The sequence below is a fragment of the Maylandia zebra genome, linkage group LG13, assembly GCF_041146795.1.
Source record: "Maylandia zebra isolate NMK-2024a linkage group LG13, Mzebra_GT3a, whole genome shotgun sequence".
Taxonomy (NCBI): domain Eukaryota; kingdom Metazoa; phylum Chordata; class Actinopteri; order Cichliformes; family Cichlidae; genus Maylandia; species Maylandia zebra.
In genome coordinates this window covers 26609039-26621246 of record NC_135179.1, presented here as the reverse complement: position 1 = coordinate 26621246, position 12208 = coordinate 26609039, and the positions used below count along the sequence as shown (strand labels likewise).

General features: G+C 38.5%; 2 protein-coding genes across 4 annotated transcripts; one reads left to right on the top strand and one right to left on the bottom strand.

Annotated features, from left to right (window-relative positions):
* Window positions 1–70: 70 nt before the first annotated feature.
* On the bottom strand, window positions 71–7943 carry prdx3 (peroxiredoxin 3). Of its 2 annotated transcripts, XM_076891899.1 has the most exons (8): window positions 7925–7943; window positions 7690–7805; window positions 3040–3151; window positions 1976–2117; window positions 1699–1834; window positions 1352–1455; window positions 371–536; window positions 71–248 (listed from the first exon to the last, which is right to left on the bottom strand). In XM_076891899.1, the coding sequence occupies exons 2-8, from the start codon at window positions 7723–7725 to the stop codon at window positions 198–200; spliced, it is 747 nt and encodes a 248-aa protein (XP_076748014.1). In that variant the 5' UTR covers window positions 7726–7805; window positions 7925–7943; the 3' UTR covers window positions 71–197. The 2 variants fall into 2 exon arrangements, with proteins under 2 accessions (XP_076748014.1, XP_004559663.1); XM_004559606.5 differs by lacking the exon at window positions 7925–7943 and having other exon boundaries at window positions 7690–7824.
* Window positions 7944–8141: 198 nt separating this feature from the next.
* Window positions 8142–12208, top strand: sfxn4 (sideroflexin 4). 2 transcript variants are annotated; one of them, XM_004559608.2, is made up of 14 exons: window positions 8142–8328; window positions 8426–8491; window positions 8577–8633; window positions 8737–8763; window positions 8893–8947; window positions 10317–10342; window positions 10436–10489; window positions 10579–10641; window positions 10776–10850; window positions 10944–11034; window positions 11454–11569; window positions 11649–11734; window positions 11811–11928; window positions 12008–12208. In XM_004559608.2, the coding sequence occupies exons 1-14, from the start codon at window positions 8290–8292 to the stop codon at window positions 12083–12085; spliced, it is 951 nt and encodes a 316-aa protein (XP_004559665.1). In that variant the 5' UTR covers window positions 8142–8289; the 3' UTR covers window positions 12086–12208. The 2 variants fall into 2 exon arrangements, with proteins under 2 accessions (XP_004559665.1, XP_076748013.1); XM_076891898.1 differs by lacking the exons at window positions 8142–8328; window positions 8426–8491 and having other exon boundaries at window positions 8855–8947.

Genomic DNA, 12208 nt, shown 5'->3' with positions numbered 1-12208 from the left:
GCAGGAAAAATAAGACAAACATGAAGACCACTTTATTCTGTGGTCTGGTGCATTATTCAAGACAAAGAGCTGTGGTTTATAAAGCGTTTGTTTATTAGAGCATCCCGATGTTATGAGTAAATGCATATGCTAAAGTGTAAACTCAGTATATTTCTAGATTTGTACCACGTTTAAGCCTTCAATCTGCTGTGAAGTGTTCAGTTGACTTTTTCAAAGTACTCCTTGGATCCTTCTGGTGTTGGTTTGATCTGAAAAACAAACATTACAAAAACTGAGAAAGGAGGAAAAAAAAAAAAAGTGTATGGTATCAAATCCACATTAGCTGTTATAGCCTTGAATGGACTGAAACACAGAGCCCAGGTGTACTCACTGTTGGGGAGTGAGGGGTCCAGCTGGCCGGACACACCTCCCCGTGAGTCTCCACAAACTGGAAGGCCTTCACTAGACGAAGAGTCTCTTCAACACAGCGGCCCACTGGCAAGTCATTCACACTCATGTGCTTCACCACGCCATTTGGATCAATGATGAAGAGTCCCCTAAAGGAAAAAAACCAAAAACATCAGACATCTTTCTAAACAAGTTTAGGTCTCGATGCATGCTCAATCATCCAGGTAAGGAAATCCCAAAAGGTTGATTTTGTTCATCTGGACGTAGCATTTTCAGTGGAAGAAACATTTCGTCACTCATCCAAGTGACTTCAGGTTTCCCCAAGCTTATAAACAGTGTTAGAAGGTTCTCCCTTCAATATTGAGCAATTACATAAAAGACCAGTTACAGGCACTATTGCAACACTTGGTGATATATCTGGATAAACCCACCAAATGAGAGAAAACACACTTTAAGGCCTGTTGCATAATATTCCCTGTCTTCAAATTAAAAATACCCAGAGGACTGGGTATTTAAATCAACAATGATAACAGTAGCAGCAACATTAGTCACTTTTCCAGACATTAAAAAAAAAAAAGAAAAAAAAAGCTTTTTCTAAGTTTTTTTTGGGTATAGATGACGGAGTTGTGGAACTGTGGGTGTGAATGTATGACATTTACCATTTAAAGCCTTTATACAAACTGACCATGTAAAATAAAATTTAATAAAAGACGTGAGGATAGAACTTTACAAAACAAACAGTCTGGCAGAAACATTCCTGGATGGCAAAAATCAAAGAAAAACTGTTTAATACGCTCTATAAAAAGTAATCCCCGTGATGCACGTTATCAGATTCTGTTAGGGTTCCTATTACAGCTGTGCACATTTTTACTGGTTTGTGTTTTATGTCTTTGGTCTTATATTTTAGTACTGTGAGCCAGTTGTGGACTGATAGTTGTGGTTTCACAGCGCATAATGAACTCACCTCAGAGCAATTCCTGGGCCGTCCAGCAGCACACCATAGTCTCTGGAGATCTGCTTGTTGAGATCTGAGAGCAGAGGGATGTGGATATTTCCCAAGCCTCCAGCCTGACAAAACATAAAAAGATACATGAACACAAACGCTGCATAGTGCTTCTAGTAGTGTTCGAGAAATAACAGCTTTTGAGATTATTTCACAGTACTGCAAAGTGCTGCAAGCACAACACACTGAGGTCAGTCATTTACTAAAGGCTCCTTGAAGTTCTACTTCAGAGACTGAATAGAGAACGCACAGTGATCTGAACCTTGCACCGTGTGCCGCTTACTGAATAACTATTACACTGAATGTACCTTTCGTGGCGTGTTGATCCATGCCAGGTGGGTGAAGTGAGAGTCCACAGACACTCCGACCACCTCGCAGTTGACATCGTGGAACTCGTTGGCCTTGTCGCTGAATGCGATGATTTCTGTCGGACACACAAATGTGCTGTGGTGTAACAAAAAATAAAAAGCACTTATTAAAAATCATAGCACATCTGCAGAAATACTGGAAAATCTCAGGCCATTAATGCCAACATTTTATTCACTACTTCATCTCATGCTGAAAATTATTCTTATAAATACTCACAAATCCAGTGGGTAGAAGAAAAGGACCAGGTATTTGCCCTTGAAATCAGCGAGGCTCATGTCCTTGAACTCCCCATTGTGGACAGCTGTCCCTTTAAAAGCAGGCGCAGGCTGGGTGACAGCAGGGGCCCATCTGGAAGCGCCTGATACAGCAAAGTCAAACTCTATTTATTTATCATTTATTTATCAATATAAGATATGCAACAGTCTTCTTTTTTTGTCAATTTGCCTTTGTACAGAACTGACTATAAGATGCATGCTGGATAAAACAGTAATTTATTGTAATGTCATCTGGTCAATGTTTGGCTTGACACAGACATACAAACATCTACACTGTTTATCTGGCAATGGGTGGGTGGGGTTGAGGGTGGGAAAGCAAGGCTTTTGCAGAGTGAAACACACAAACATCAAACATGACTTTAGTTGGTTTTATAGATACATCTCCCCTTTGTTTGCTGCAATGTATTTTAAGTACACAGAGCAAGAACATTAATGTTATCTAAAGAAAACAGAGTTGCAAAGTTCTGAAAAATTCAGCCGTCATACGAGTTCAAGAAAAATCAGAAATAAAAAGTCGAATCATTCTCTCACATCAATTTTATGACAGTAAGAGTATTTTTTGTCATAACTGCTGTAACAAACATGATATTACAGCAAAGCTAACATTTGAACAAATGCTTTTAGTTTATATCCACAACACTGAACACTTGAGCAGAATTTAACCAACCAGGATCAGAAATATAACGATACTGTTGATATTGCTGGAAAGTTAATTATAATGACTATAGTTTTTCCTTTTGAGTACAGCTGTAACCAACTGTTTGGTAAAACTGCCCGATATTTTATTTTGCAGAATAAGATTGATAAAAACAATATAGGGAGAAAAATGCTATCATCTTATCCTGGAAAGCAAATAACTTACTTCATTTCATCTGTAAGTTATTTGATCAGTTGACTAACTCATGATGTGTGCTATATATAAGTAGAAAACAGAAAAATCATTCTGAGCTGAATCAGGCAGTTTCATTTCTGACTGCATGCTGTGTGTTTTGGTTCTGTACATACTGGTGGAGAAACAGGATCTCTGGAGTGCAGGAGCAGTGAGGACTCTTGCAGCCCCGCAGGCTCCATGCTGACAAGCTGCTGCGACTTTCAGCCCTCCTGCTGCAACCCTCGCCTCAAAAATAAATAAAAAGACATTAATATGACATGAATAATCCATAATCTGGAAGGATATTTAGCTCTTTTAGTTATCAAGTTGCCATTTTACTAACTGCAACAATGGTTTAGGACGACTGGAACATGAAAAGGTATCAATGCTTTCAAGCTTGCAGATACATTCAAGAGTGAAAGAATTTGTCCTCTGTGAAAGGAAAATGTCCTCTAATCGTGTTTTTCATGGTTTACCTTCATTGGTACCACCTGAGAATCTAGTGAGCAAAGGTGATTGTGGTGCTGAAAGAAAGATCCTCCAGCATTACACAAGCCTTGTTAAGAAACCTTTTAAAATGAGAGGTTATTTAATGAATTTGAGTTGATAAAATTAAAGGTCTAACCCAACAGTTTCTCCACACTGAACTAAACCAAGGTCTTTGTGAGTACTGCTCATTCTTTAATTACTATACTCCCACTGAGATATTCCACTGCTATGTTATATACAGATAGTACTTTATGTGAGCAGCACATCTCAATGTTCCTACTGCACATACACTGCCACCATAAATACTTCAAAAACGCATGTGCCACTCTAACTTTTTAAAGTGACTTTTCTTCCAACATAGGTTATGAATTATTTAAATGGATTTATTTTTGCGACACCGTACTGTTATATGTAGGCTACAGTGTGTTCTGGAGTAGCTTGAGGAAACATTCCCGCTGTGTGTGTGTGTGCGGAGATTCTGTCTATCAACACGCACCACCTTTAGGTAAGAAATTATTTTTTATTCAAAACTTGTTGAACGAATTGCTTAGCTGGGATATCAAAGAGAATTTCCAAAAAGAGGAGGAAACTGAGGCTACACTGCCTCTGTAAGTTTCTAAGTCATCCACTTGCTTTGGCTCCCAAACGGTGAAACCGCAGCAGGGATTTTATATCAGCAAGTGCTGTTACTAACAGAAGGAAAAATAAATCACAACAAAGCTTTCTAAAGTTAGAATTTTTAGTCCATGTTATCCTCGCGCTCTGCAGTAACAGTAACGAGTGCCCTGTCCTCCACACCAAGTTTCTCTGACTCCTCCCCTCCTGCTGCAGCTGGAGCAGCTGTCTGACACTCAGTTTTTATTTCCTCATTCATATAATTGATATCAAAGCTCATACTGAAGGACACTCATCTGCAGAAGTCTGTATCTTTACGAATACTGAAATCCCTGTTAGGCATTATTGACGTTACATTTAACCTGACCATGCATCAAAGTCAGAGACAGCAATCACTGGACCTCAATGACTTTATCATCAGCTCAGAATAAAACCACATTAGCGCTCTGAACTATGCAGGCAGTTCCCCTGCAGTGACTCATTTACTGTACATCACTGTAAAAATCCCTATTAAAAAAGGCACCAGAACAAAGCCGTTTACAGCAGGGCTGTCAAAGATAACACTGGGGGTGTGTAGTATCGTGATATTTTGTTTGCTAATAATGTATCAATACAGGGACAGCAGAAATCGATATTTTGTTACAAAAAAAGTTTTTGTGGACTCTGACTTCAGAGCATGTTGATCAGCTCCTTTTTCTGAGCAAGAATTCTGACACTGTCCAAATGTGTTTAACTTTTTTTTTTATGGCAGCAATAAACATGACTTACTTATTACTTATTTTAATTTAAGACATGTTTTATTTTAATTAAGTTTAAAACTTTTTTATTTAATGTAAAATTATATTTTGTTTTAATTTACTTTCAAATTCTTCAGTTGCTGAATGGGCTGCATAGGTTTCACAAATTGCATAGTTCAGAATAGCTATAATTGTACCAGATGGTTGCATTCAGTTAAGTTGGACTAGACTGTAATACAAACCGTTCAGTTTGTCAACAATAAAACTGACTGAAATGAGAGAAAGACTGAGTGTGAGACTTTGTTATTAGATAAAATGAATATTGATAAAGTTTACCTTTATGTACAGAATCTGAATATCGCAAAATATTTTTAAAAAAATTGCAATAATATCGTATCGTGCGTTAAGTATTGTGATAATATCGTATTGTGGGCTGTATGGTGATTCCCACCTCTAAATAACACCCAGCAAAGACTCCAATCTGGTCGCTAGGCACCTTTGGAAAATGTGGATTTTGGATTTTTACACTACAACTTAAGTAACAGACATTGCGTAATTAACCTCTGTTACTTGAGTAAAGGATAAAAAATTAAATGGCCCTATAGATAACTGTCTTTATTTACAGAAACAAACAACAAAAAAGACATTTTCTATAAATTAACAAAAACTTTGTATTATAATTACAGGGCAGTCTAGGCCATGATCTACAACAATTTTAAATGCGATTTTCAACATGTATTTTTTACAATTTAAACCTAAAAAGTTGTGCTGACCGATTTCGTTCATTTCGTTTCACTTACTACAAAAAAGAGAAAAAAAAAGAAAAAAGCTTTATAATGTGGAGAAAATATATTTGCACGTTGAATTTGTAGTTAAACTTCTTTAAGCTCCTAGGACCTGGCGTCCACATATGTGGACATCACATTTTGGGTTATTTAAACTAAAATACTCAATTTTGCTCTACATGGGCCTGATATCCACTTACGAGGACATTATACTGCTACTGTTCTATCAAATTTTAAAATGAATATCCTCATATGTAGCTCTTATTTTTCTTAAAAACAAAAATAAGGTAAAAAAAAATAAAAAAAAATAAATAAATCTGGTAATTCTTTGTTTTTACATTCGTCAGGCCCCAATATGCCCAAATATCAAAGAGAAATTAAAAATTCATGTCGTGGAAGAGTTTGGGTCTTAGGAGGTTAAACTGTAAAATAGGAATTTCTTTGATGTGGCCCATGTAAGATCAAAGTGGACTGTATGTGGCTCATGATGTAAGATTAGTTTGACATCGCTGGTTTACAGCCTGCAAAGAATCAACCACTATGATGCGTCTGAAACTTTTCTGTATGGTTTCCTTTTTTAAGACTCCACATAAATCAGTTTATGTGTAGAAGTACAACATGTGGAAGCTATTCTAATGAGTCAGACAGCAAACAGTGGCTGAGGCTTCCAGAAAGGGACCCTCATCCCCACCAGCATAAACTATATTTAAGAAAAAAAAAGAAAAAAAAAAGGAGAACAAAAAGGACAAAGCAAAAATAGATTTACACCACCGAGATAGAGGATCATCGTTGTTAATGCTAATGTCTGCCATGTGCCAAATGTTACTGATTGTGCACGTTTTCTGCTGTAAGAGTTGTTAAACCTGTAGACTGATGGAAAGGGTGGGGACCGTAACGTTGCACTACTAGGTAAACTGCACTAATATGCTCTCACTGAACACTGTCATCCAGCTGTAGCAGGTTAGACATGCAAACAAACGGCTGATAATGAGCCGGCTAAAACAACAACAGCTGGTCATAAGCCAACATTATGCCAGCTCGAGTTCCATCTGATAAATATGTTGATTACATTCTCACATTGTATGGGAGTTTATTCACTAAATGTCTGTCCAACAATGTTACATCCACTCCAAAGAAAGTTTCACTAATGATGGCTAACTGCAGCAAAATCATCGGTGCTTGCTGACATAAAGGTTCAGGATATTCTCAACAACTCGCGTCAGTATTGCTTTCAAATAGAAGTGAGCTTCACTGACTAATCGACTTGCTTCAGACTACTTTCAAAGTTTTACAGCCTCCTCCAGAGTAAATGGACATAGATATACCACAACTGAGGTAAACAGTCACTAAGATATACAGCAGCCAGATTTGGTTGTCCTACAGCGCCCAACATAGCTAGGATTATGCACTTATATTGGGAGGGGTTGGAAAGCAGGATCTACTGACATCTAGTGGTGAGATTTTATACACCATACCTTTAAAGTAAAAACTGGGGCTCTTGAAGCATGTGGACTGCAGAATAAAATTCAACAACAGCTCAATCACGCAAAACAAACTGCCTTAATATTGAACACAATTCAGCCCCAGCTTTGTTGCCATTCATACAAATAATAAATCTATATTAGTCATGGCCTACAAAGTGAACACAGCAGTTGCCTACAGGTGGTAATTATTATCATACTAAATTTGAACCTCTGCTGTGTTCCCGCCTTTCTTTCTTTAAGACTTTGTGTAATTAATGGGATTAATTGCAAGTGAGCTTCTTTTTTTAATTTTTTTTTATCTTAATACAAGGCAACTCCGTTCATAACTTTGACCCTGCTTACCATAGAAAATTCTAGCACAATGCATCAAGATGGCGAAATTAACGTTTCTATATAAGACACGAACGTCATTTTTTAAGGTTTTGTTTAGGTATAACCACAACTCCACTCATCGCTCTTCTTATGAAGCGAGGCTTGCGCAGTTGCCGCGGGTTGACACCGGTGTCAGTTGGTGCTCAGGTTCAAATGTGCAGCACACACAACATAAATGCGGAGGACAATTTTTCATTTATTTATTTATTTTAATCAATACCTGCTATCAACACTGACTAATGACTTATGTGCAACAGCGCGAATAACAAATGCAAAGTAACGTTATATAAAGTTGCACTTACAGAGGTCCTGAGCAGTTTTCCGATGGTGGCTGCCATTTTGGATTATGTCACTGGAGGCACGGTTGAGCAGGTTATTACACACGTGCTCAATTCCAACCTCTCCTTTGAAGGAAAAACTATAAAAATAAATGAATTGTATTAATATTTTGCCAGCTCAATTTATCGAATATGCCGACCATAAAACGTATTTTGTGACAAATTATGGCGCATAAAGAAAATGCTAAAGTCACGTTACCTTCAGGTACAGCTCGTAATATTTACACAAAAATATTTTAAGTGAGCGAAACACGAAGCTGATATTTTTTTTCTTTTTAATTTAAATTGTGTTTGTTTGACCGTAAAAATGCTAAATTGGTCGTTGCGGTCTCTGTTGAACACGCTGAGCAGAAAGCCACTAGGAAAAAAAAACGCGACGCCTGATATATCCCACATCCCTGAATGTAGCATAAACCTTTGCGAACACGTGACTGGTGGCGGAAGTTGAGTCTAATTAGAAGTTGACCTCAAAAGCATGAGAAATGCATGCTTGTAGGCGATGTACTGTAATAGTGTCACTGTGAGTGATTTAATTTATGAAACGTGAATGTACTCGTTGTTCTAATGGATCCTAACCTGTTGTACTGGAAAGCAGAGGGACAGGTAACGGTGCACAGCATGCATAGCATCACCTCTCACAGTTACCATGGAATTGGTTTCTTTCGTGCTTTTTCATGACTACACTTTTCCTGTTTTACAGTCTTTCCTCCGTCGACTCAAGATCTGGGTTAATCTCCTTAATCCAACCCTCCTGCTCTCATCTGACGTGAGTAGCAACCACTGCAGTGATCCGATATTATGGGATGAGTGGAAAATACCTGATGTTTACCTTGTGATTTTGCTCCCCGCAGCCTGAGATACAAAAGGCTCACTCTCTCCTTGGAAGCGGAGAAAAATTAAATGAAAAGGTCAGATTATGTTGAAGGATCTGAGTGCACAGTGGTCACGTACACAACACTGTGAACCTGCTGCAGGTTGTTTTACTTCTCTTTCTTTCATTTTCTCTACTAGGATGAAGCTGCACTGACCATCTCACTTGTAAGTCTTGCAAGAAGTGACCCTAAATTAAGATTTCCTCGCTATCAGTCTTATTAAAGTATTGTTAAGTGGAAGGAGCTATGTTGTGCAGATGTGATTTAAAGGAGGATGACCACTTTGCCTCCACAGTCATCTGTCCACCCTGATTCTGGGGCTGCTCTTCCCCTAATTTTTCGGCCGCCAGGTAACATACTTTTACAAGTGTTGTTTACAAGTTTCCATACATACAGTTGCAGTGTGATCAGTTCATATGTGTGATAACAAAGATTTAAACGGTTGTTAAAGATGCTACAAAGGCTGCAGGTTTTCCAGATAAACACCTGTAAGTTCAAACAGCAATCAGCTGTGTTTTTTCCCATGTGTATTCCTGAAGCATTAAAATAGACCTGTTAGACTTTTCCATATTTTATCTCCAAAGAAAAACTTTGGTCATGTGTTATATGAGATAAAGTTTCAAATAACAAGGTTAACATGTATAACATATATATAAGTAACCTGCGTGATCAGGTAGAAGAAAAGGAGCTTAAGAAGGGGGGGGGAATGGGATGAAAATAACCTGTGTCAGATTGATGGGCTGCACCAGGGTCCATTATGTCTGTGAATTAAATGAAAGCTACCCTAGTAGAATCCAAGTAAATGGGCACAATAGCAGTCCATATCTATATATTGTGCAATGAAAAAGGATAATGAATGCAACAATATTTCAAAACATGCAGCTTTCTTGTGATTTCTTTAAGTAGTCTTCAGGAATAGTTCTCTAGGCTTCATGAAGGACATTCAAAGCTCTTCTTTGGATGTTGGCTGCCTTTTCTTCTGTTCTCTGTCAAGATGATCCCACACTGCTTCAATAATGTTGAGGTCCAGGCTCTGGGGAGGCCAATCCATGACCGATAGCGTTCCACTGTGTGTTTTTTTTCTATCCAAGTATGCTGCACTGCACTAGCAGTGTGTTTGCAAGGTGGAACTCAAATGAACTCCAGTCTTATCCCTATGTTTCCGAGTTCTTAATAATGGCTTCCTGACAGCCACCTCCCATTGAGACCATTTCTGATGAGGCTTTGGTGAGCAGTAGATGGGTCCACACACACACACACACACACACACACACACACACACACACACACACACACACACACACACACACACCTTTCAGGTACTCCTCGTCTGCTGTAGTTTTTTTTTTTTTTTGACTGTCTGTTGTGTCTACACATAACAATCGTTCATCCCTTAAGTTAAATGTCCTTTTATGCTTGAATGATTCAGAACAGTCCTCTGAAAATGGTCAGGTACAACGAAAGAACAGAAAATGAGTGTGAAAGCAGCTGATGTCCAAAGAAAAACTTTGAAAGACGTTTAGAAAGCCTGCAGAACTATTCCTCAAAAGCACTTAAAACACTTCTAAATAATAAAATAAACTGTCTCCTTACAATAAAAATATATTTTTTTAAAAACACAAACAAGGTGCGGCTCAAGACTTTTGCACAGTGCTGTATATCGCTGAAAGAGTTTTACAGGAGATTCTGATGAGTTCATGTCCACCTGCTTCTTTTCAGCATTTCTTCCTATATCAGGACCTTTGGTAGGTGTCTTCTCCTTTATCTATAGATAGATAGATAGATAGAGATATAGAACTTTTTTTTTCAAAAGGAAGTTTATTTATTTAATTTCACAGGTTGTTGCCAGTCTTTTGCCACACAGCACTGTGAAACCTGCTCTGTTTTGGCAGGTAACAAAGCATATTGATGAGATTGATAAATATATATATTAGACATGAACAAAGTAACTAATGGCAAATATTCCACTGCACTCTTTCAGTTTCTGCTGCAGAGTTACAGTGCTGGGTTCAATTATGCAAACAGAAATTCTTCATCAGAGCAGGTAAAGTGTTTAGATCAGGCCTATATTTTCATTTATGAGCTGATTGTGTGATCAAATAGCTCAATCATTTTTTTTTTTAAAGTGTCTTTTCTCTAATCTCGAGCCCTCCCTCTGTTTCTGCACTTATCTCCCAGCACCAGGGGTACAACATTTCTCTGAAGCAGCTTCTGTTGATCACTGGTACAGTCTCCTATACAACATGTGCAGGGGTGTGTGCATTTTGATTATGGAAATCGTAACCGTAATGCCTCAAGTAAACTTTTGGTTTTTCAGTCATTGCTACTTTGTATCTTCTGTTTCAGGCCCTCCCTCAGATTTTTATCAACAGACTAGGTTTAAGAAGCTCAGCAGTGCAGACTTTCTTTAGGTCAATATTACCAATCCCTCTCTCAGGTAAGTTCTGTGTGCTGAATACAAGCTGCTGTGCTTACTGCATAAATAGTATTGTGGAGACTCGTACAGTAGAAATCATCCCAATGCAGACACTGTATTTAAAGTTTGCATTTTAGGTTTCTATTAGAGTAGCTTTGCATGATTTACAGTTCAGAATAATCCTTATGTATTTTACACTTAGCTTTGCAGACCCTCTGTCTGAAACAAGCTGCTCTGCTTTTAAAGTAACTTTCTTCTTATCCTGATTGGCTTCCTCTTGCCAAATGAAGGTTTAGCAGGTGGTATGAGCTCACATATTTGCCTGGGAAGACCATATTGGGGATAATAGGGAAAAAATGAAGCCTGAGCCTATTGGTACCCTAAAAGAGCAAATAAACCAGCATACTTTCAGCTCTGCAATGTTGTTTTACTCTCCTCAGCTACTCTGGCTTTCTTCAATGTGTTAACTGTAAGAAGTGAGGAGTCAGAAACTGGCATCCAAGTGTTTGATCACAATGGAAATCCTGTTGGCATGTCCAAAGCAGCAGGAGAAAAGGTATTTTTAAATTAAAAAAAGAAAAATCAGTAATTTCAGTGAAATCTTGATGTAGTAAAGATCTTTCCTTTTTTGTGAGGCTGTGTGGGAGACTGCCTTGTCAAGAGCGGCACTGTTCGGTATGACCGCCGCCGTTCCTAATCTGCTGGTGCTACTCATGAAAAGGTCAGCCTTTTGTTAAAGCCGTCTTTAACACCCTCCGAATAAAATCAGGTTTGACCGAATAGATTTTTCTTTACAGGGTGAGACCCTTCCAGAGGAACTCTCTGCTTGTCGCTCCTCTCCGACACATAAGCACCGCGCTCGTCCTTGGCCTGATGATTCCCGTTTCATTCAGTCTCTTTCCACAGCTGGGAACGGTAAGGGTCGGGGTCCTCCTCTGCTCTCAGGTTTTGTTTTGCTTTCTTGAACTTAGCTGACACTGACCTTGTTTTGCAGATAAAGAGGGAGCAGTTGGAGGAGGAGCTGCAGGCTGCAGCGATTGGGAGACATTTATTCTACCACAGAGGACTCTGAAAAGCAGCTTTAGATAGAAGACACACAATCCACTGACACATGTTCCACAAACTGCAGAGAGCATGACAGGAACAACCACCACATCACACACACACCCCAAAATAAAGAGTTTATTTAAAGCAA

Coding starts and splice junctions, on each gene's coding strand:
- prdx3 (XM_076891899.1), bottom strand. CDS start 7,725: ATGGCAGCCACCATCGGAAAACTGCTCAGGACCTCT. Junction 3,152..7,689: donor GAAAACTGCTCAGGACCTCT/GTAAGTGCAACT, acceptor TTTATTTTTGAG/GCGAGGGTTGCAGCAGGAGG. Junction 2,118..3,039: donor GAGATCCTGTTTCTCCACCA/GTATGTACAGAA, acceptor TTGCTGTATCAG/GCGCTTCCAGATGGGCCCCT.
- sfxn4 (XM_004559608.2), top strand. CDS start 8,290: ATGGATCCTAACCTGTTGTACTGGAAAGCAGAGGGACAG. Junction 8,948..10,316: donor CCTAATTTTTCGGCCGCCAG/GTAACATACTTT, acceptor GCTTCTTTTCAG/CATTTCTTCCTATATCAGGA. Junction 11,929..12,007: donor TCTTTCCACAGCTGGGAACG/GTAAGGGTCGGG, acceptor CTTGTTTTGCAG/ATAAAGAGGGAGCAGTTGGA.